The sequence below is a fragment of the Liolophura sinensis genome, chromosome 7 (genome assembly GCF_032854445.1).
Source record: "Liolophura sinensis isolate JHLJ2023 chromosome 7, CUHK_Ljap_v2, whole genome shotgun sequence".
NCBI lineage: Eukaryota > Metazoa > Mollusca > Polyplacophora > Chitonida > Chitonidae > Liolophura > Liolophura sinensis.
Window position 1 is genome coordinate 45,985,489 of NC_088301.1, and position 24,534 is coordinate 46,010,022.

At 36.3% G+C, this 24,534-nt stretch overlaps 2 protein-coding genes across 2 annotated transcripts in view; one reads left to right on the forward strand and one right to left on the reverse strand.

Annotated features, from left to right (window-relative positions):
* Nucleotides 1-187: 187 nt before the first annotated feature.
* Nucleotides 188-20,973, reverse strand: LOC135470959 (tRNA (guanine(6)-N2)-methyltransferase THUMP3-like). The gene is made up of 9 exons (XM_064750007.1): nt 20,785-20,973; nt 16,410-16,487; nt 15,314-16,026; nt 8,638-8,707; nt 2,854-2,969; nt 2,456-2,552; nt 1,958-1,971; nt 1,569-1,692; nt 188-1,249 (listed from the first exon to the last, which is right to left on the reverse strand). The coding sequence occupies exons 1-9, from the start codon at nt 20,971-20,973 to the stop codon at nt 1,034-1,036; spliced, it is 1,617 nt and encodes a 538-aa protein (XP_064606077.1). The 3' UTR covers nt 188-1,033.
* A 56-nt stretch (nt 20,974-21,029) lies between these two features.
* LOC135471173 (ribitol-5-phosphate xylosyltransferase 1-like) overlaps nt 21,030-24,534 on the forward strand; it is a 49,023-nt gene continuing 45,518 nt past the window's right edge. Inside the window, exon 1 of the mRNA XM_064750268.1 lies at nt 21,030-21,570. Coding sequence (XP_064606338.1) covers nt 21,426-21,570 — 145 coding nt within the window. The 5' untranslated portion in view covers nt 21,030-21,425. The remainder of the gene's footprint in view (nt 21,571-24,534) is intronic.

A 24,534-nucleotide genomic window follows, 5' to 3' on the forward strand; every position in this document is an offset into this window, starting at 1 on the left:
CTCCCACATTACTTACATGTATCCTAAGCCTTTCCAAAAACTTGAGATTCCAAACCAGATTGATGTCCAGCATTAGCTGATCTCTCTCTCTCTCTCTTAGGATAGGACCAGATTGTAGATTTGATCCCAGTGTTCAAAATACCATTCAATTTAAGAGACCAACGATGTTTCAGGTCAATATGGTGTTTTATGAACTCTCCATGAAAGATGTAATTACTACCATCACATGCACTACATTTCCACCAAAGGTCAAAATTCTACTTGTTTTGTTGAGACATTTTCTAATAGGATATCACCTAAAAAAAAACCTTTCCATAATCAATAGAACTCTCAGAATCCAAAGCATTGTTTCATTGGTACATACGCTACAAGAGCCAGGGGTTACATGAAAACTAGAATCCCAAATGGCCAGAGTTAAAGACTACATGTACATGGTCGGAAAATACTTTGCTGGCAAGTTAGAATCCCAGTAATTCTGACGCAAGGTTATAAGCCTTCACTGCCTTTCCTATTAAACATGACATTGAAAGGGGAGACAACTACTGCAGATCATTAAGTCAACAAGATTTATTTGGGACCATTTACTTTTACAGTTAAGCAGTCTACTTTCCCCTAAGGACATGCTCTGATGGCATTGCTCTTCCCATTTCAGATAGGGAGAAACCTTTAAACCAGGTTTAAAGCAATAAACTACCAAATTTATCAAAATGTGAAAACCCTAACCTAACCCTATTGCTTACACATGTTCACTTTTTTGCAGCAGCAGTCGCAGCTGCATTGGAAGGAGTACTCTGAAGAGATCAAAAAAGTTTTAAAAATTCAGCTTTCTTTTGTATTGACTGATTACCTCTGAATGTAAGACCATTAAAAACATAACTTTGACAGTAACTAAGTTACTGTGATCTGAAACTGACTGAGATGAGTGAACATCAACACCTGCTACATTTGCTGAGCAAAGGTTACGTTTCAAAAAGCATTAACAGCAAAATGCCCAGAGAATGTGACAGCCTGACACTTGAAACTGTAACAAAGCTCAATCAATGTTCTCCTCCTCTTCAACTTCCCTGGGTAAAGCTTCAGTTGGCTGGCACTCTGGCAGCTTTCTGAGAGCATCTGCCGTAGGTATAGTATCCTCAGGTGAGACAGTTTTACCTGTTCTGTACAGCAGGAAAACAACAGCAGACAGCCCACCAATGTTAATTCCAACACTTCTCACTTGTCGCCAGAATTTTTTCAGCCCATGAATCGTCTGTGAAAGTGAACACAAATTCTTCACTAAAACCATTTTTCCCCTTGGGTCAAATATTTTCAATATTAAGAGACATGACATATTAAAAAACTGCACCGAGCAGAAAATTTTCAGAACGACTGACAAAGTGTATGTTAAAGAAGCAAGCCGGTTTAATCCAGCAGCCTTTCCCTACAGATTGACTGATTGATGTACAGGTTTTCACAAATGTTCGAGGTCAGTTTTACGGGTGGAGAAAACTGGCATAGCAATGGTAAACCTCCGATCAATCGTGGTTGAGCAGTAAAGAGCAGCCATGATCACATTAGACGTGACATACCTTAATCATACACCTCTTGTCATGCGTGAGGAAACAAGCTCGACCAGTCTCCGGCCGACTCACACGTGCCATCTCCAGCAAGGAGGCTGGGTACAGCTTCCAGTTGTCCACCTTGTGACCAATTCTACAGAAACGATCAGAAATCCATTATTATTTGCAAAAGAGGTCTGTTACCTTGTTGCAAGATGGTTGCTATCATGTAAAAGTTAGTGCTCAGTAAGATATCTGTTGTCATGACCAACTATGGCAAGTTACAGTTATAGACGCATCTCTGAGAGAACCCAAGTTAGGAAAGGTAACATCCAAGCTAATCACATTTTCAGCTGAGGTACTCTGCATAAAATTTATCCTTATCTGACGTAATTAAGTTTGTAACACATTTTACATACCTTTTCCCAAATGGCTGTAACAAGGAGACAGAAAAGTTGGAAGTAGTACATTGGACTACAATAAACTACATCTTGTAATACATGTACAACACAGAGGAATACAATGAATACACTTTGTGTTAATACAATACTATAAACCTCTAAAGCTTTTTTCTACTATTTAAATGTTAAACACTTCTCTTTGACAAGATAATTACTGGCACATGTGGTAAGCTCATTTTCTGTCAAGGTAATCTTTGGTTATAACAGTCAATGTCATCATACATTGATGATTTACTTTCATTATTTTTTCTGAGATGCATTAGTAAGATATGTGTGTGCTGGAACACATATGTATGCCATATCACATCTCTAACATACATGATATGACATTTCAAGACACCAACTTCAGAACAAACTATGACACATTTATAACAATGTAGCCAGCACTAAGTTCCTAAGAGCTGCTCTATACATCATTCACATCAAGTATACATACTTTAGTGCATGTACTGGTTACAAACTTACTAGATCAGCAATGAACACATCCACAGAGGAGTCCTTAAAGGGCATAGCACAGGCATCCCACTGAATGGCATCAACCACAACAGGGGGTCTGAGGGATACAGAAAGTGTTATTTATTTAATTCATTTGATTTCGTTTGTTAAAATGTAATACTCAGTAATTTTCATTTCTAACTTGTTAGTCCTGTCTTACGGGCAAAGAAAACAGGAGTGCCTGGGTTAAACCTCTTATTGCTGGATACTAAGTAACATGTGGGTCATACAATCCTGCAGTGGTACACACTTTAAAATAGACTTACCAAGGAAATGCTGTAAACTTTATTTCTGAAAACTTATTTCTTTCAGCAGCCAGTGACCCATCTAGTCTAGCCATATGACACTACCTGACTTACTTCCCCTTGGCAAGCCGTTTCTTATTCAGCTCTTGTATATTATCCATGGTGCGGTTTGCCCCCAGAGTATGGATCTCTCCACACACATGTGCTGCTTGTGGCCAATTTACTGCTGCCTGTTAACATAATAAGTGCATATACATGACTGTGCATATGTAAGTGTTGCATGCTGGTACCAAAACATTTTTTGAGTTTTTGATACCAAAACATCTTTACAATATAAACACTCCATTTGATTTTAATTTTTTTATCAAATATACCTACCACTGATTCCACATGGTAGGTTATACTGAATTCCCAGAAAACCGCTGCAGTTCATTTGCACTGTAAGTTCAAAAGCACATGGACATTTTCTCTGCCGTCAAATTTCTAAACAAACTACCAGAGCTTAATAAAACCATCTTACACTTAAATACCGCTAACATAATATTGTTTGACCAAACTGTTTCATGCTTCAGGTAAATGCCATTATAAACCAAGGCAGAACACATAATTAACCCTTGTTTTACTTGTGTTTTGTTTCAATTAGCAAAGAACATAATGCAATTAACAGCCTTGCTGGAGCAACAGCGCTGGTCAATAACATGGTCATCTTTGCTCAGACAAGAGTGCTCACCAATGTAATCTTTCTCATTACTACGAGTCTGATGAGAGGCTTGTGCAACGATTGGAGTGTTTACTTAGGAAAGCACCCATGTATAACTAGATTCCTGTAGCCGATGGGCTGGACCCTCAGGATTGTTGGGAAGCAATGCTAATGAATATGTGTAATGTCAGACAAAATATGGTGAAACAATCAAATCACACATAACAGAGTTGAATATTTGATGCATGATACACAAAGTTTACAACACGTTTTATAGAACATTGATGCAATGTTCTGGCGCGGTGTGTATTTTTTTAATAAGATAACCAATACAAATTATGACATTCCTTTGAACTAAAACCCACAGGTAATATTGGGGCATATACAATTTGGGCATAACAAAATTAGCTTTATTGCTGGATTATTGCTGGATTAACCAAGGTAAACAGTATGTACACACAAACTATTCATGCAGGTATGGGTAAGTGGAGACGGCTCGATTCCTCAGAAGTATCATGATGTACTGGCATAAACCCGTCTAGGCCATCACTGACTATGACACGATGTACAGGCCTTCTTTCACAAGTTAGGAGAAACCACATATCAGTGTGCTTGATTTCACAATCAGAGCTCCTTGCTGAAGTTTTAGCCCTAATTAAATAACTACAAGGAATGACCACTTTGCCTGGTTACCAATCAGACATTCATCACAATTTCTGTCAGAAAAGTAATCTGATTGACAACTCCGAAAATGACAAATTACTTGTCAGCAGGTCAGCATTTTTCAAAATGGCTGCCAATCAAGCTGGTTATATTACATTGTTAACATTATTTCAGCTGTTAGTGCATGATTATATTCTGACACCAGCTAATTTTATGGAATGTAATTGGATGACTGTTACTACAGCGCTGACCGCTGTCCAGTGGATAATTAACAGCTGCAACCACCTATGCATGTGCTTCTATAGCAAAGAGCGATCCAGTATTTCTAACATTTTTCAGGAATCCTATGTTATTACTGTTTTGCACAGGCTACTGCCAGTTCACAAAGCCGTGCTTAATACTGCTATTTAACAGTCTGTATAACAAGCAAATAAATGTTTTATAATATGGCAAATGACCTTAGATTTTATCCATTGCTAAGTTGAGAAGCTTTCATGATTCTGAAAGTTTATTTATTGATCATAGATCTGAGACTATTAGAGATTCTGAAGGTTTCAAGAAATAGCACCCTCCTCAGGGTAACAACGCTGCAGGTATCTTGGACGTAAATCTGACTGAATAGTCCTAATCTGTGGTAACATTCCTAAACTTAGATTTAAACTTGAACACAATTTTGTCATATTAAAGTATAACATTGCTAAGGCAATTCACAATTTTAGCACAGTAAGTTGTTTTGAAGTCAGAACTGTGTCTGACTTCATTTAAGGACAGCACTTAATGATCCCAGGGTCTGGCATCCAATAGGGTCTTTTGTCTTTTAAATGACAAACTTTTCTCTTTCCCTATCCATTATTTACAGAGATTACCTCATTACTTTGTTGAATTACTTGTTTAACGGAATTTTATCCTTAGACAATATGTCCACATGAGTATATATTATACAAGTTAACATGCCGCTGTAAAATGAATTGTCTTTCATTACTAAGAGAATCTGCCTACTCCCGGTTACTTTATACATAAAGATGTTGGATTAGTGAAATTTGAGTTTTTAATGACAGCTGTTCACCCCAAGGATAATACCTTGAAATCCCCTCCTTGTTCAGACATGTAATTTTAATGATAGGTAATTAATTTTGCACAGGTAATCTAAGCAGATGGGCTTTAAGGTGTGGGTTGAAACTGCTGCGATAATCAAGCACATGTGTACCACAGTCTGACAGGTTAACATCTACCTGAGGCAGAATGCCCTGTGTTCTTTGCATGGTTACAAGCTTTCTGAATGCATGATTAAATTGGCTGGGCCTTTTACTGCGAGACACACACCTAAATACCATTAATTATATTATAGTTCATGATCAAATATCATATGGAATTGTTGCCATAACTCTCCAACTGCTTATTTGGTTTCAGGCAAGACACATCAACCAGTTTATGGCTGTACTCAATTGTTATTCAAAGAGATCAGCTCTATGAGAGAGCTTAGTCCTAGGACAACACACTGATCAGTGTATCATCGAAGCACATACATACATGTGCGTGTAAAAATCGTACCTGTACATTTATACATGAGCAATCAACTGGCAAGAATGGTTCCTCTGCTAAGACATGCAAATTATGTTTGAGTGTACTGCAACATAAAAACTGTATGAAGACCACACCTCTCTACAACAGAAAGTGCATGTACATGTACAATTCCTCATGTCTAAAGCAGATTTAATATACCAGTAGGAAAATACATAAAATATCTTGAAGCTCCGATCAGAAAATAAAATGAAAACTCACACAAAGTTTGCAGCAGAACACTACCTTATATTTCCAGACAATGTCCCACAACACCCACTCGACTGAATGAAGCCCATCCCTTGCATTTTATTTGTTCGACTTAGCTAACTGAATTACTGCCAGCACATCAACTTGCAATCCATCATAAGACCAATTTGTCTTCCATGGGAAACGACCGACTGGATGCTTCTGCTTTGTAAGCATTTTACAACAATATCCCTCCAACCATATCAGCATGCTCAGGATGAATTTTCAGATTGGTAACAAATACGCAATAAATTTTCCATTTATCACCTGAGCTCATGATTTGGCCAGACACTTGCAAAGGCTTCAGAGACCATGCAACTGGGTTAGATGGGACGTAATCGACCAGCCACCTGGTGAGTTCCACATCACTACTTCTCTTCGAGCAATCACCATGTGTCTCAAAGCTCATCAACCTTCAGTATCACAAAACAATCAAGTCAGAGGAATGTCATCAATCTAATGGCAAGACAAGAGGCTTACACGGAAAACAGTGGTAGACCAAATCCTTTACCTGAAACTTCAGTAAACTTCTATTATTTCTTTTGTTTTGTTCTTCTGATTTTTTAAAAAAGTATATTTAATCTTTTTCATTTCTTTTCTTTTAGAGATTTATTTAAATTATTTTATATAAGTTCAAACAAGCATCAGAATATTTGCCTTCATGTTACACGAAAGAAAGAAACCTCTAACACTATAAAAGGCCAAAATTTATCAACCTTGAAAAAATGTCACATATTAATGTCACATTAATATTTTATCGCTTTATTATTTTTTAGTATGGGAGCAGGATATTTAAAATTTGTGTGATAAAATTTACACCATATGTTACCAAACTCTGAACCAGTGTTTACCCAAAGGGGTTTGAAAGGAGCAATGAGCAAATATATTCTGGAACACTTTTCATAAAGTTCAATTTTTTATTGAATTATAAGCATTTCACAAGATCATAAATTCCAATATCTTACATTTGCACTGCATGTGTAGTGGTGTACTCTATAGAAGAGGAGATCTGAAGAATTAATACATCTGTTGTGTGTATCAAAGAATTTCCTCATGAAGTGTCTTAAAGACTGGATGGTGCCATATTTGTTTGAACAGTTGTTTCATGTGGTTGGTCTGCTCAGACTGTATGGATGTAATCAGACATGGTCCAATCGATGCCAGCCACACTTCAACCAGCTCCACACAAGATTCTGACAAAAATCAATTTCACGGAGTAATTCACTACCAGAAGTATCTGTCACAGATCAAACCGCCAGATATAAATCAGAAATAAATCACTTGTTTGGAAACACAACAAGGCAGTCATCAAAGGCATCATTCTGAAATGCTTACGTTGTTCTTCTTCATTTGATAATCAAACTGATATACGATTGTCAGCATCACAAAAATGTAAATCTAAGCTATTAGAGCTGTAGTCAATTTCAGCCCAAGGAGTATTTCAGAATATCTTGTACGCAAAGAGAATAAGTGGTACATTAAAAGAAAACTTCCTGAAAGGAACTCCAAACAGACTGATCAATTACTACTTTCCACATTCTTATGGCTATACATCATAATGGTGCCTCCATCTACAAATACCATGACAAGTGCTTCCTCAATAAAACAAAATGCTGAAGACACCCAATATACACTATATACAAAATATATATTGTTTTAGTGTAAATATTTCTGTATTATAACACTATATACAAAATATATATTGTTTTAGTGTAAATATTTCTGTATTATAACACTTGCTCCTGTGCTTCCAAATTTATCCTCATCACCAAGAGCAAGCACCAAGCCACATGTGATGTGTTTAAAGTCTTGGTAGTAAGCTAAAACTGTACTCAGGATCAAACCAGGTTTCTACATAAAAGACTGAATGATATTTTAAATTTTAAGTTAATAAATCTATCTCCTTTAAACAAAAAATCTTTCACAATGAATGCCGGATCTAGTCACAATATCCATTTTTCCAGTCTTATGAACTATAAAGTTTGCATGGAATTCTTTAGGTCTACATATACCTTTTATAGGAAATCTCCTTTAAAGAAAACATGAGTACAGACTCACACAATAAAATACCTTTACCAGTCAAAAGTTAACCTATTATGGTAGTAATATTTGTTTGATTTTAACTCAACCGTCAGATATGGCTTTAACTGCACACACGTATATCAAGACCATGTATATATACACGTACCACTCAATCATGTTTTTATTTTGAGAGAGCATCCACAACATTTGGCACATACACTGACTCAATAAGACTTTATTCAACACACAAATATGCAAACTTTAAAAGTTAAAAAAAAACTCACATCAGACACATTACAATAAATAAAACTTTATGAATAAAACAGCTTGTTGTGGAACAGTTTTTGATAGTGACACGATGTTAACTTCTTTGCAAATTTTAGTGATGAGATATTAATTTTTAGCTGTACCGATGAGAATCTGTATATACAAAACAGTTTGAGGACTTAAGTGTTTAGACAATAGGTAAAATTTGTGGATTCGAAACAGGATATAATGCAAGGAATGAAATTTTTAACATGAAAATTTTTAACATGTTCAAAAGTGTAGAACACGACGGTTGAAATTAAAATGTTTGGTATTTTCTCTATGTTCCTGCTTTGAGAACCTGGATAAAATTTGTGGATGCAAAACAGGATACATGCATAATGCCAAAAATGAAATTCCTCTTTTAATACCCTCTGTCCCTGCGTAGAGAACCTTACCTCAATTGGAATGGTTCCACCTCCACACATTGGATCACATACCACATCACCTGCCCGGATTTTACACATTCTGAAAGAAATGAGGAAAAAAAACCAACACATTAAAATGCAAAGTGTTTACAAAAGCACAGATGATTTATTTTGATTTTTGTCCCTAGGGATGAAAGTGTGGGAGGAGTAGATGCAATGGAGGTGTTACACTGATTAAATTATCCTATATGCGTTAATTAAGTTCTGCAAAAATCGCTTTCACTCATGCAAGAATATCGCCATCAATTAATTCAAATGACACAAAAGAGATAGACACCACCCAGAATTCAATAATACGCTAGTATTCTGGAAGTTGCATTCAAGGGAATTGAATTGAGAAACTTGCCATCACAACCCTCTGACACGTAAACGTTCAAATGACGAATTGATGGAGGCAAGGTGATGTGAAGGAGAAACGCAATGAGGCGCAAGATGCAGTAATTTGCAGAGCGCTGGACAAAGTAAAAGAAACATGGGTAGTGACGTTGATGGAGATGGCCTTAGGGGGCAGGTCTTTAATCAGTTGACAGACAGCTTCAGCAGGGCAATCTCAACACTGAATTGAGTGGGCTTCTGTTACCTTTGCCCAAGTAATCGCTTCAGAAGTTTGCCACGTAACAGCCGTTATGAAGTCTTAGGGCATCTTGTAACTCTGTGTTTTAAGAGCGTGGAACTGTTGACAGAATAACGGCTTTCCCAGCCACACAAAAGACAAACTAAACAGACTAAAGCGACCGATTATTGATTGGAATCAAGAGGTACTGTGTGACTAATGACATAGCTGGGCATCAACTGTGAATCCCATCAACCAATTCTTCACTATTTAACCCATAGTTTTCTCTTAGAAGCATGCTACCAGAGAAGACGAAAACCGTTTACTGTAAATGATCTAAAATTTCACCCATGACAAAGTTGCAAATTTTGTGTGATCTTAAGAGTTATGCTAATCCTAGAAAGGTGTTGAGAGGCTTGTTTGGAGGGCAGGATAATATCCTACTGGACAAAAGTTTCAGCATCAAACGGAATAGTATATGCCAACAGTTTACGCCTTTAAAAACGTACTTATGAGAGCGAAATGTTAGGTCGTTTACCCTAATCCGTGTTGTGTTCATTATCCATTTGTCAGAAGCACACCGTTCCAAACAATGTTTACAGAGCACCAAGGCATCATGATAAAGAAGGAAATTTATGCCTAGGCTGTTAACGTTACATAGTTTTCTTAGACTTTAATAGCAAGACAGCTTTTCAAGAAAAGATAACACTCCTAAGATCATGAATCAAAAATTATTCAGCTCGGGATGACTGAATTTGGCATGAATTGAAATTCTTTGACTGCTAAAGATCAGACAATACAACCTGTGGTTACAAGAAATGAAATTAAGAGAATTCTGTACCAGTGTATTAAATCTGCAGTGCTAATTCACCTAACATCAACTTTGGAAAGAATCTTCATATCCTTGGGAAAAGACGTCATATTTGCATTTACTTTTACTGTTCTTTAGAACATGAATAGCATGTTTTATGAATTAACTTCTTGAGACAATCCCAGAACAAATCCATTATTCCAGCTGGTTTAGTGGTCACCAGATGCTTCAAAATGTGCAGTATTAGCTTCGGAATTGATACTAATCAGATGGGCACTGACACATTTTGCTTAAGTACGCTAATACATCTTTCACATATAACCATGTTGCCTTCTGACTCAAACAACAGGAAAAAAATAAGTGCAAAAGAAGTACAACCTCTGGTGTTTCATTTGTCACCAATAATCAAGTCAAATTTGAATTGCTTGGTACACAAATAATATGTTTCTTATTCATTGAAAATGGTGTGTTTATCTATAAATGCTGTCTGCAAAAGTACACAGTGACATATATTATACAGTACCTAATTTAAAGATACTAGAATTGATCAGTTAACATGCTCAATATATCAGGATGAATAATTAAAAATAATTTTAAAAATATAAACTTTCATCTACACACAATGCAAAAAGTGTTATTTTGGTGTGAGAAATCTTTTCCTACATCAATTTATAATATAAAGATAACTACATGTAGAAAACAAAGAAGATTTGTGAATGTCTCACAATTTCACTCGACATCTAGCAGATACTCTGATATGCTATTTCCCTTTCAACAAATCTGCCTGAAATCCACTTCAGTTAGTTCATTTGCACTCAGCTAGTGGGATTACACAAGTAATGAACTTTAACCTGGACATCTGAACTGTCCCAGTGAACAAAAAGAAACGATTTGTCTCCCTCTAACACTTTGACTCCCAGAATGGCGATCGTGGATGTCTCCTAATGCCCGGATATTGGGCACCAGACAGCCCATAGGATAACACAATAGATCCAACAGAATTTGTCGATATTTCTGCTTGTATTCAGCTCGACGGAATTTGTCAAAGTCACCTTCCTGAAGAAATTCCCCTGAGCCAACAATCAGTACTTAGCGTAACAGCCAGACAGATGGCTCAGTCAAGTGATAACTGACACAGCTACCAATTCAACCAGGAAGCTTCAATTCACAATCTGCACTTACATACACTATACAGATTCTGAATCTTAAAGAGTTTGATCCATGTGTAGCTATTTCAGTTCCCTTGCTCCTAAAAAGTTAACGTTGTGTTTTCTTTGCTAGGATCTGCAGTTACTTATGGTCTCAGTACATCTTTAATAAGTTAGAATCACATGAACAACTAAAATACACCAATACAAAGGACTTATAATTATAGCACAATGTTCGCCATTTGGAAAAACATACTATCTGACAAAAAAAAATTATCTTATAATCTTTTCCACATATCAGTATTTTAAGACATTCAAGGAAAAGCATCTAGGAAAAAACGAATACATTTATTTACTATCAGTATCATCATTATTAGAGATTACACTTTCTGGATATATCTCAGATTCTAGTACTGAAAATTGGCTGAGACCATCATAGGTTTAGCCAAGTGGTGTCTCAGTGTCTTTCAGACACCATGTTCTCACAAAATTAAAATGGGAGACATAGATGAAAATAGAAGAAAATTGGAAATAAGATGGCCTGATTTCAAATTCTGACTAAATCTATGGAGACCACTGCAGGTTCCAAACCAGCATCCTGCTGGCGACTGGATGCCTAACTTTGATGTTGCTGGTTCAAAACCCAGTGTGGCTTCCGCCAATATCAGCACCAGAAAGTGTGATTGCTAATAACAATAATACTGATACTTAAATCCACTTTCTAAATGACATCTATATCAGTCATGACATCTATATCTGATTTATTTGGTATGCAAGTAAGAGATGAGGATTATATGTGAACTTCTGAGAACTTATGAGATTTGCTAAAAATCTTTACTTTATCACTATGGCAACTGACTGATTAAACACCCTGCCTGAGAATGCCTATACAGAATCGTCATTAACTAGGAAAGGAGTGTAAAGTAAAAATAATTTCATCCGATTTCTTCAGCTATAATTACAGTTAGTGTAGGAATGCAACCACCAGGATGTCTGGGTAACGAAAAAAAAAATCAACCAGAGATAATTTCATTACCAGTATCTGTTTTAAAGCCAGATGAATTTCCCTACTAAATACTTAATTATTTTGATGAAAGGACACTGGCAGAGATGCAATCTAGACTAAGCCAAATTGAAATATTTAATTTGAAGTCACACCCAGGATCCATGTAAAAAATAAAAAAGGAGATTTCTCATAAAACATCAATTTAAGAACTGACCATATATGTACCAAAAACCAATATTATTCCACAATGTTACACCTATACGCCCCTATGTACAATTTTGCTGGCGTGAATTAATCCAATTACACTCTCCAGAGACATCCGAGTGAATCCCTCAATTACTGTCTCAAGAAGTCCATTTTCCCCTATTTTTTGTTGACAATGTGATACATGCCTATATATACACATGTATCAACAGAAAAAACAGCAATAATGAATATGTAGGCCTACAGCTTTACATCACCTTCAAGTTTAAACAGGACAGGCCATACCAGGGAATAAAGTCCATCTATATAGGAATAGTTTCATGAAATTAGATCACTGTCTTATTCACATGACTAAATTGTAATGGCCGAGACTTTGATTCAAAAGCTGTAATTGTTGGCTTGTTTTTGAATATGCAGACAGTGGTAGCTTACATACTACAAAGAATAATAGCCAATATACATACTGAGCCCTGCCTAGGCATGTAAGCCAAAGCTGAAGGCATAGTCTAGAGGTGAGAAACTCAAATGCACCAAGCTTGTGTTTAGGTATATTATAATATTTTAGTAGGCCCATTCAGGCCGTAATTTTTGTTTTTGAGTGGGTTGTGATTTTACACCTCAAGCACGCTGGAAGTTGGCCGACTATCCCAGCACAAAAGGTGAGGGTCTGGGCCCCTGAAGCTTTGGAATGCTAGATGGCTGGAGATGCCCTTAAATCATTTCATGGAGTTTTTATTCCTCACATAGATCCCTCGTAGTTTTATGTGCTTTATGGTCTACAGTGCGAACATGTGTGGATGGGCCTTCGTTTTGTTGGACGCCATTAAATTAGTTCGACTTTATTTACTGTATTTTGGGGGATGAAAAGTAGTTCGGCCGTGGCCATACTGCCTCTGACATCACTGTACCTTTTATAGATGATGAGGTGTGAGCTGGGAATCATTACTCTTATCACGTCAGGTGTTATTAGCACACCTAAATTTTGAAATATAACCTGTTAACATTTCCAGAAGAAATGGTGATAACTACATCAGTAACTTGTAAATGAGACACAGTTTAATGAATGCAGTTTTAGCATGCAAGCAATCATCAGTCATTTGAACATGTGCAGGTATTGATTTCCGTTATGTTCAACTTACCCCTAATTCCTCAACCTTTCGCATATGAAAGAGCAACTTTCAGTGTGATTTATGCACTTTTTAAATGTGACTTCATTGGTTGGTTTGGCTAGCTTCAGGGCTTTACAAAAAGTATAATCACATCAGTCTGCACAAAATAATGCCTTCAGAATATGCTTGATTAGACACCTTGCAAACATGTGAAAAGGATCACTGTATACTCTGGAAATACTAAAAGTTGCACATAATTCACATCCTGTTAAAATGTATAACAATTTGAATACACTGTCAGTGACCAAAGTCAGCCACTGATAGTGGGCCAAAGCAATGACAGAGAAAAAAAATCCAGTCACTTTTATAAGATAGAAATTAATTCAGGTTACAACTGTACAGTAACACTAAAATATTACACACTACATCTTATATAGAAAATAAATGATGACTGAAACATTTTTGACAAAATTTTAGAATTTTTTTAATCAAAGTGTAACAGCTGTAACTTTCAGTTTTGATTGATGGATTGATTTGTTTACTTATTGAACTGTTGATTAACTCTATACTGGTTCAGAGTTTATTTGGTGCAGGAAAGAGGAGTTCCCTGCTGTAGAACACCAATTAATGACAAACTTTCTCATGCAGGACATAATCAAAATGTTTGAGTTTTGAATTTAATGTATAGTAGTTTTTAATAACACTGGCACTAATAACTACGATGACAAATGCACATGTCCATGACAATATTACAGCTCCATAGCCCTAGAGGGCCCAGTAAAAATGGATTCACATTGGAATTGCTAAAGTACCAGTAAAATACACATTCTAACTAATGCAAAAGAGAACATTTAGATGAAATCAGTCTCAACAAGTTAAAGAACTACATGGAGAACAAAAGAGATATAACACAAAACATTTCCACCTTTTCAACAAAATATTTAGCACTTTGGACATGTTATTTTTATACACATATACTTAATACTACAGGTACGTTGAAGACTTCTCCATGAAGTTTAGAAATACATGTACAACAGGGATTCTGAAAGAGTATGTGATCAATTATGCCCTAGTGATTAACACCCCCATTGCATCCTTCAGCTCAGCCCACAGATTGAAGAGAGTAGGAGAGAATTCAGGTCAAAGATCCCATCAGCATCTCTCTGGTGAATTCAAGCCACACACTAAAATGCAGTGAATATCTCCTTGGGATCAAATATACAAGGAGAGGTTAACAAAAATTTGGAGCACTGCATTCATTTCAATAACCAGATGAAATAAATATACACTGCAGTTCGAAAAGACTACAAATGCCAGTATACACGCAAACTGCTCCCTACATTATTAGGGACATGTTGAAATTTAATGTTTTACACTACATGTAAAATATAATTTTTCTCAACAGGAATTCCATTCCTTCTTTGAGAAATATTTGCAGAAATATTTACCGGTACCCTAAATTCTCCAAACTGTTCAACCACCACTGAGACCTAAGTTTTGAAACATTCTGAGAGAACTACTTAGTGTATAAACATAATCTGCACAGTTTTATGAATCTTGCATATCTAATGACACATACAAATAATTTTTGGTGTCATGTTCATAAAAATTGCACACATGAATTCCACTGAAAAAAGTACTTTCAAGGTCAAAAAGGTTGGAGATTTACAGTGTTTATTTAATAAGTTCCTCTCATCTTGTAACATAAAAGAAACTTATAATACTAATGAAGCTTTTGTTTAATGTTAGACTTCAAACATACCTTAAATATTTAAATATGAAGTATGTGATACTTTAAAAGTCATCTTTCATTACCTCAGCATGTTGTAAGCTATCGTCGGTTTCAGTGTGGTTGGTCCAAAGTGTGTGATGTGTCGTCTGTGCAGACTTTCTTTAGTCAAACCAAGGCAAGCACTCACATTTGACCCATCAATATTTAGCATGACCTCCACATCAAATTTCTTCATATCAATGTTCCAGTGGAAATACTGATGGATTGCACCGCCAAAGTTTGCTGCAGCACACATTGACTGAAAGCAATGGTTTTTCCCTGTTCTGTTACAGGTTACTCGAAAAGTTAGCTTCGAGGGGTCATGAGTTGTAAGTCTTGTTCTTGCAGGTTGTTCACCGGTGCTAGAATTGCTATTCTTTTCTAAAGGGATTTGAGCTTCTTTCTCTTTGCTACTATCTGAAGATTCCAAGGAACATGTAGATTTTCCTTCAGCTTTCGTTAATGCATTTTCATCAGTGCTGATTGTTTTCTTATCACAAGCTGCTGTGCTTCCTTCATTTGGCTCATTCATTTTGGAAGCAATGACATGTTCATCTGCTTCTGACTCAGGATCCACTTTTTGTTTTTTCGCTGGAGGTCGTCTAGAGACAATTTGCGGCTCTCCAAGGTCCTCTGGTATTACCTCAGGCTGATATAAAATGGGATGATCAAACGTAAAGATTTCTTGCCATGCTCTGAGGCCAACTTCCCAATCAACACTTCTCACAAGGTTACGGATGGTCCCCATAGCCTCAAGCTGGAAACACAGAAAAAGTCCTCAGTCAGTCCAAAAAAATTGAAAGTTTTGGCTTCAGAATAATGCCACCATAGAAAAAAAAACAAACAAAAATGAAATAAAATTTAGATCAAATAAAAGCAAAAAAGAGTTCTAAGAACACAAATAATTCAAACAACAATCGAAAAAATTCCCACAATTTACCTTTGGAAATCTAATACATTGCATCAGCTGAAATATTTATTTCTTTGATTGGTGTTTTACGCCAAACACCAATATGTTTATTTTTAATAATATTTCACATTCAATAATATTTAATATTCAATAATATTTCACTTATACGAAGGCGATCAGGTAACATATGAATATCTGGTAACTAATAGAATTAACAGTGAAAGTCTGACCTCATTTTGGGAGAAGACAACTTCAGGAAATCGTGTCATAACCACAAAGCAGTTATCAACTGATGAAAGACCAAGAATCTGAAAATGGAAACATACACAAATGAAATAAAGAGGGACTGATAAAATTACTTGTATCTAGCCTTGGTGTTAACAACTGAACTAAACCTTTGAACAAAATTCAAAGTATTTGTCAAAAGAGCAGATGGTCAAAATGTTAACTGATAAGCTTCCAATATGTTATTTCTATTTGGTAGAGATAAAAATTTGTTAAAGTTTTATTTGATTGGTGTTTAATAAGTATGATCATGGTGATGCACAATTTTTCACCCTTAAAAGGACATCCATGGCAGGAGGGAACCCAAGAGCTCAGTATAAAACTCTGCCCTTCACCAGGCACCTGACAAATCTGTCGACTTAATGTTGTAGCCATAATAAAAGCTGGGTTCAAGCACTGGTCATGTGCCGTTTTCTTTATACATTTGAAAACAAACTGGAATGCAATCATATTTTCTAGTACCACTGAAGCCTTATTAACATGAGGAAATTTGTTGTACCACCTTGTAGAATTAAACAAAGTCTAGACAAGTCTGTCAATCATTTTACAAGTCAAAATATATAATTTTTGTACAATAGAGCTTGTCACATTTTCATTTGATGAGCTGATACGACAAACCACATAATGCAAATGCTGTTTTAGGCACAGCGATTAACAAAAATATATCTACACTCAGTATTATTAATTATTGCATATACTAGCTCGTAAATTATGAAATAATTTATGGTGATAGAACATGGGCTAGCAAATGCAGGATAAATGGCGCAAACCAAGACGTACACCAATACGATATTCTTAGCTGGAAAATGCAACTATTATTTACTTATTTCATTTGATTTCCACCTATTAACAATCAGCACTGATAGTTTACAACACCATTTTATTTCGGTCACTGCCAATAAATAACCAACAACACATATCAGGAAAAAAGTTTTAATTTTTTAATAAGAATGTGGTTATCACACATACGCAGAAGACCAGGAGTGAGTTTGAACACCTGAATTCATACTCCACAAATACTTAATTATCTATGGTGTCTAGCATTGATTTTGTTTCAGGACTGTGATGGCATGAGAGTGTGATATAGCATAGCTCAAATTTTAAGACCTGACATATATAACTGTATCACATCCTTCCCATTTTCAATTATGTTTGAAGAATATGGGATCTTTTACTGGAATTCTGGAATTACAGGCCTGAATGTTTACTTTGTATTTATTTAAGTATACGCTGAGTTCATCTGATGACCATATGCATATATTTGTGAAAATGAGAAATTTACCTACCAAACCAATGTCAATTTTTTCTTGACAATAAAGTGCATAGACTGCACTCAAAATTACAGGTTTAAAAGCCTTCATTAGAAGGATGAGAATTTAAGAACAAAAAAAAAATGATGGACTGTGACTGTGGACTGTGACATTTATGAAGGTGTGACCGATTCCCTCAGGGTTTGCCTAATGTCCTACACCAAAGTGAGACTGATAACCGCACTTACCTACTTTAGCTGCAAAAACATGGTTTATTTAACTAATAAAGTTTTTCACATCAATTGTTTGAACCTGCTGGATTCACACATAGAATGAGAAACTAGTCATCACTTAGGTCACTTTTGTTGTACAGGGGCCACTTTCGCAAAACTTCGTAAGTCATATTTCTCATAATTTTTCTCCTAAAAATCATTTTCTAGATTAAAATGCCATAAAATGTCATTTAAGAGAAAAATTATAAATACAAGGTTTTGTGAAAGAGGGAACTGGCAAAATGAATTTTTTTTCAAAGTCGCAGGAGATTATAAAAATAAAACTAAAAATCATCTAATTTGTGGGAAATGTGGACTGTCCCAGAAATATTTCCTGCTAAAGACCTATTTAAAAGATCAGAAAGCCTTGAAAAAACAGGAAAATCATTAAAAAAAAATTAAGTTTAAGGTGGATTTTCAATTTTATTCAATTCCATATTGGGGTTTTATGGATCAGCTCAACGGTAAAAGGCAAAATAAAATTGTTGGCGGCACACTTCATATTCAGTGGTCAAAGTATACGCCCCTGGCCTGATGTGTGTAAATGTTAACTACATTGGTTGGATTGGTCAGTTTCAAGGCTTCATAAAAAGTATAATTTATCAATTAACACACAATAATGCATTCAGAATATGCTTGAATAAACACCCTGCAAACATGCGAAAAGGTATTTAATCTTATGTATGTGATATATACACCAGACCATTTATACAGATGTTTTACAGGATTTTTTTTTTCATATGCAGTTGATTGGATAGTGAAATCATTGGGTACATAACCTACACTAGATGCAGCCCTATCTGGCTAGTGATCTGAATCCCTTAAATTAGAATCCTAACATAGTTGCATGTAAGACAATACTAGTGATATGAATACACATAACAAATATTGCCCTTGTGAAGGATGCATATAAATACTATCCAGATATTCAAGCATGATGCAGTGATTAGATTTTGAACAATTAGTTGACCATGAGCATTAGAGTCTACAAGAACACATACACTAAACACTGTTGATCTCAGTGTTTATGCCACCACACCATATATATCACCACATCATAAACTTTCCACAGTACAAAAAAGACAATGAATTATGAGGAAGCGGTTCATAAAAGACTTTCCATTTTTAGGGCCAGTCCCAAATGCCTTTTTATCAGGAGGTCTTAACTATAAAAATCATTCATGGGCGGTAGATTCCAGCAGAGTCGGAAATGTGTCAGGAAGGCTATGCAATACTTGGTCTCCAAATGCTCTCTCAAAACATTCATTTTCACTCTACAAGAAGAATTCTTAACTATGGTATAAAACCATCCAAGGATGTAGATATACACACAGAAGCTTAATACTGACAAGACAGGAAACTTTAAACAATTCTGAGAGATTAAACACAGCCACATACAGAAGGACTGTGCTTCATCAGATGCATGATACACAAATACTATACTAAAGCATGATCAAATTAGGTTTTTACTCTTGCTTGACAACTATAGTATCAAATTGTTTTGCTACAATGATTTAAGTAAAAAGTATAAAAATAATGCCCAAATTGATCAACCTTTTTAGTTATGAAAGAGCAATTACCAGTACAATTTCTGCACCTTTGTAATTTGATTTTGAAGACTTAATTACACTGGATGGGTTGAAAGTCTTCACAAAACCCTGCATGAAAATTTTGAGGAACAAGGGTATATACCATGTTGATAATTGGTAGTGCAAAGGCATTGCTTTCTTGTTTTCTTTTGACAACTTCATGGCAAACAAGATGAAAAAACAAACAGCACGTAAAGAACAGCTTTCTGCACTATGATTATTTGATATGAAATGAGTAGGATGAAACTAGTTGAAGTACACTGACTAGTAGGTTGAGAAATATTTGGATATGTCATAATCATGGCTGCTCAACCCCTAGTCAGGGACAACACGATTCACCCAAGTGGTGAGGAACGGTGTGTCACGCTGCAGTCTGTGAACAACCTTTCTACATACCTCGGGCTGGTCAAATCCACATATCATCTCCCCCTTTAGAAACATGCCCTTTAGCAAACTTTTGTGGTTTATCATTTCATACTTTTTTAGTCTCTTGGATAATGTTTGCAATGCAATTTTTTTTTTAATTGGGTTATATATACTGACTTAGTTTTGAACTACCTGAAATAAATTTGACTGCAAATTATGGAGTCCAAGAGTTTGTATGTTGATGACAATTCAAGTGTTCAGGTGACCTGATTAAACAATGAGTAAAATGACCACTGTCTTAAAATCACTGGCGACAGTACCAGGAGGCTTTTTCACAAGACATGATACTTTATAGGATTATCGTTACAAAATTTTGCATGGCAACCAGGACTTTAGATTACAACTTGACTACGACGACTAACAGGTTGCCCACTATAAATGCACCCAAAATGACGTTTCCAAAATAACCATGGCTACATAACCAAAAAGACAGCTGAATGATTTGACAAACTACACAGCCGATTGAAAACTGGTGTGTTTACACAGGTCAAACCATTCCATGTACACTTAGTGTTGGTTGACAAAATATTTGGCTGCTCAACCCAAATAGAGGTAGAGGTATTCATGGCAGCCAATATTTTTCATCCTACTTACCGATGTACTCCGAAATGGTGAACGGCGGCCTATTTTTCTTCTCTTAAAAGAATAAAGCCAATTTATCTGGTCCCCATAGGAAGGAAATACACAAGAGAGCTTCCATGCTGACGGAGCAATGTCTGTATACGAAATCATAACATTACCATACATTTTGTTTACAAATACGTTGTTGTTGCATTTACACACCTTGTTAACAGACGATATCGGAAGATTGATGAAAATTCTGCCTCTTTCACAGTGAGCTTTAGACCCAGGAATTTTCTGTATCGCCTCAGACCTTGCAATACTCTCAAAACCAGTCACTACAGTTGCTTCTATGACACACCTTCTCCCAACATCGCCCTGACGCGTGGTGCTGTCCATGGGCGTCGCCATTTTCAACCATCAAAAGTCTCGGTATTTCTCGCGATAAAAGGTGCGAACTGGAAATATGTTTGGCTGGAGAGCACCGCATCTCACTTTGTTGTTTTCATCTGAACAGTGAGAGGTGTTTCACGAACGTGGCTCATTGACTTTCACGTGTGATCAATAACTTTGGATTTTGTGGTTCCATCGAGGAGGGAGGAAGATTATAACTTGGATATACGATAGCATATCGAATCTCCCAAGGTTTGCAAAACCCCAAACTGGCCACAGGCCGAAGCTATCACACAGTGCGCGCGCGTACAACACGGGGTAAATTGAAATTTCAGAAATCTTGTGCGGACAGGAGAGAAAGTGAAACCATCGGCTGTGTATATCCAGTTGGCCTGCCGGGATGAGCTGACGGCTCCCTGGAAGTGTTGCATGTGCCACCTCTGGGTACCCTTAGCCTCGGTCATGGCGCAATGAGGTGGAGAGTGTCTTTCAAGAAAGTCGCCTACACTGTTCTTGGGCTCTATTTTCTTGTGTCCTGCTACACTGGTTATCTGCTCATCAAAAGGCGCTTGACCAAAGAGAAATTGGAATTTGCCAGAATTCGTAACTTAGCAGGTACGTTAATTACTTGCCATCACTTAAAAGCATTCCTATTTACAACTTACATTTGAATGTCTAGCTGTGCGAACTGTTACATTTCCATGATACATACATGTACACTGTGTATACCTGTATCTCTACAGCATTAACGGTACTGCAGAAATTTTCCTGGCTGTTGTTAAGACAAGGTTGATGCCTTTGCTTCCCATTCCCTGCAACTGTTAATCAGTCGATAAATGTATGTGCATGTATGCCTATAACTTGTACCTTTCCATGCACACTCATCATTGCAGCTAGCCAAGGTGGACTAGTATAAAGCTAGCAATCAGTAGGCTACATCAGTACATATAAGTGTACTGGTACATGCAGTCATCACTGATACTCATAGATTTAGCCAGAATTTTAAATCAGGTTGTTCATATCCTATTTCCCCTACATTTCTCACTTTAATTTTGTCAGAAATACTGAGACATCTCCTGCCTAAACCTTTTCAGATACTAAATGTACATGCATTAAATTGTGTAGACTGCAGGAGTGTCAGTATGGTATAAGTCTTATATATACAGTAGTGACAGTCACAGTGGGCCTTTATCACTGATATATGCATAAAAATGTATCTCACTGAAAGTATATGTACATGCAAGTACACATAAGTGATGCATACTGTGTGAGTAAGTCCAGCTGTGGTTGTTGGTTGATCATAAGCCTTCATTTAATGTTTGTTGTTTTTGTGCTGCTTTGTTTTACAACGTTTACCATAAAATACATGCATGTTCAGTCCTTGAGTAGGTTTTGGACAAGAAGCCATCCTTCCATTCTCTGTCTGCTGGTACGCATTTTTCTCCTCAACTCTACTCCTTGTTTTATAACACAAAATGTATTTGTCACTATAGTACACACCATGTAGGATTTGTTTTATTAGACAGTCTAAGTAGACATATACCTACTTTCTCACAACTCTTTTTTGGATAAACCATGACAGGTTTAATACAGGTAATTAGTTTTGGAGCTTAAACGATTTCCGGAACTAAAATGGCTCTAAATATGGCCCTGACTGATGCGCTGTTTTCCTTGGAATGCGAGGATGTCACTGAGCTTTGCCCCAACCAAAGTGGTAGTGGCAAAGGTTTTCCTCTACTAGTCTTTCTTATACATAGACATCCTAGAAGATGTACTCAGCACATAAAACATACGTCAGGAATAAAACAACACCACTTTCACTGTTTGAATTAGAGCATAATATACTTCACCTACATGTACAAAAAGGCGCTATTTCTTACAGGTATGTTTCTATTCTAGTTCATAGAAAGTTGTCATTAACATTTTTTCAATAACGTAATTGTGGTTGTCTGATTGTCTGTTGATTAATGTGGATATTTTTTTCTGCACTGGCAAATACCAGGACTGTAAGTGAAATACTGCATGTTGGATGCTTTTCCCTGATATTTCTCCTCTATCAATAAGAAGAAAAATGATGAAAAAAAATGGTTGCAATTAGGCCATTAATTACATTCTATCATCTCCATTATCACTTTCGAACCTCTATAAAAAAAAATGTCTTATGCTTTGCAACATGTGGCCATCCCTGTTACATGTATGCATGCCTTTCAAAGTATTCCAAAGTCAAGACAAGTAATGGTTTCAAGCGGTGTACTGGTGTATTAATTATTAATCAAACCAAATTTCTTCATAAAGTCACACATTTTTGGTGGCTGAGTTTAAGGGGTTAAATTGCTGGCAAAGCACAAGAATAACCTGGGTTTAAGTGATGCGAGGATCAATAGTTCTGTTCAGTGTAAGAGTGTCAGCAGAAAGATAAACTTGCAAACTGAAGCTTGGCTCTGATTTTGTGCTTGGTGTACATGTGGATCAGCATCGATGGAATACATGCCCATAATCACCTGATGAAAAAAAAAAATACGCACATCATGCAGGAAAGGCATTGATCTTGATCAGAGGTTTTTCTTGCTGATTTTAATTTATTGTGTCATCAATAGTTAATTATGACATTAATTAGTTTTATTCTGTGGAGCCGATCAGACTCACATTGTTACCTCGTGAAATTACCTGTATGTACCTGTGCACTGCAGACTAACGTGCGCAGAAACAGCATTATGTATGTCCGCTAATTGTCCGTATGTCAGGTAGAATGTATAATTGATTATAACTCAGGTGTATTACTTGCTCTTATAAGTTACAGATAACCAGATATCATGCTCTTACCTGGCCATATCACGCATATATAGTGAGTTATTAAAACAGTTAAGCAGTATGTATCCTGTGAGTCACGCTATCAGAGCATGGCTAACAAGACTATTGTGCCTTGATATTACTTTCTGCTCTTGTGTGTTTGGCATTACTAGTACATCTGTTTATTTTGGGAACTAATTCATCAGAGTATTGGCAGTCATGGCCTGAGTGACTTGTACAATAAGTCACCATATTGATATGAGAAACATACTGGTAAGTTCACCAGCTTAAGAGTTAAGGAGGGGTAAATAATTTGTACTTAAAACTTGACCTGACTAAAGGTTGGAGTGTTATCAACATTGACTTAAGCCTAATGTTATTTATTTGATCATAATTGTTGTTTCAAGCCATGCTCATGAATTTTTTTCCCCTGAGTTCCCATCAGATAAAAAGTGACACAGACTTCAGACCAGTTATTGATGGATGATTTTTGAATGTGTGACGTACAGAATTGCACGCCATATTGGTGGAAGATTAGACAATATACCATACTGTAGTTCTCTCATTTTATGATATGCTGATGAAGGAAGAGCTACACATTTGGCAGGTATTTCAAGCTGTTCAACCATACATGTAGATCACAGGCCTAAATTATTTTTCTAGCTGTGTCTTGCCATAGTGTAGGCTACATACTGCAGTGTACATGTTACTTTTATTAGTATCACATTTAAATTTCCCTCTTGAAAGTTTATTTTATATCTCAATGATTTGCGTCAAACCATGAGGTCA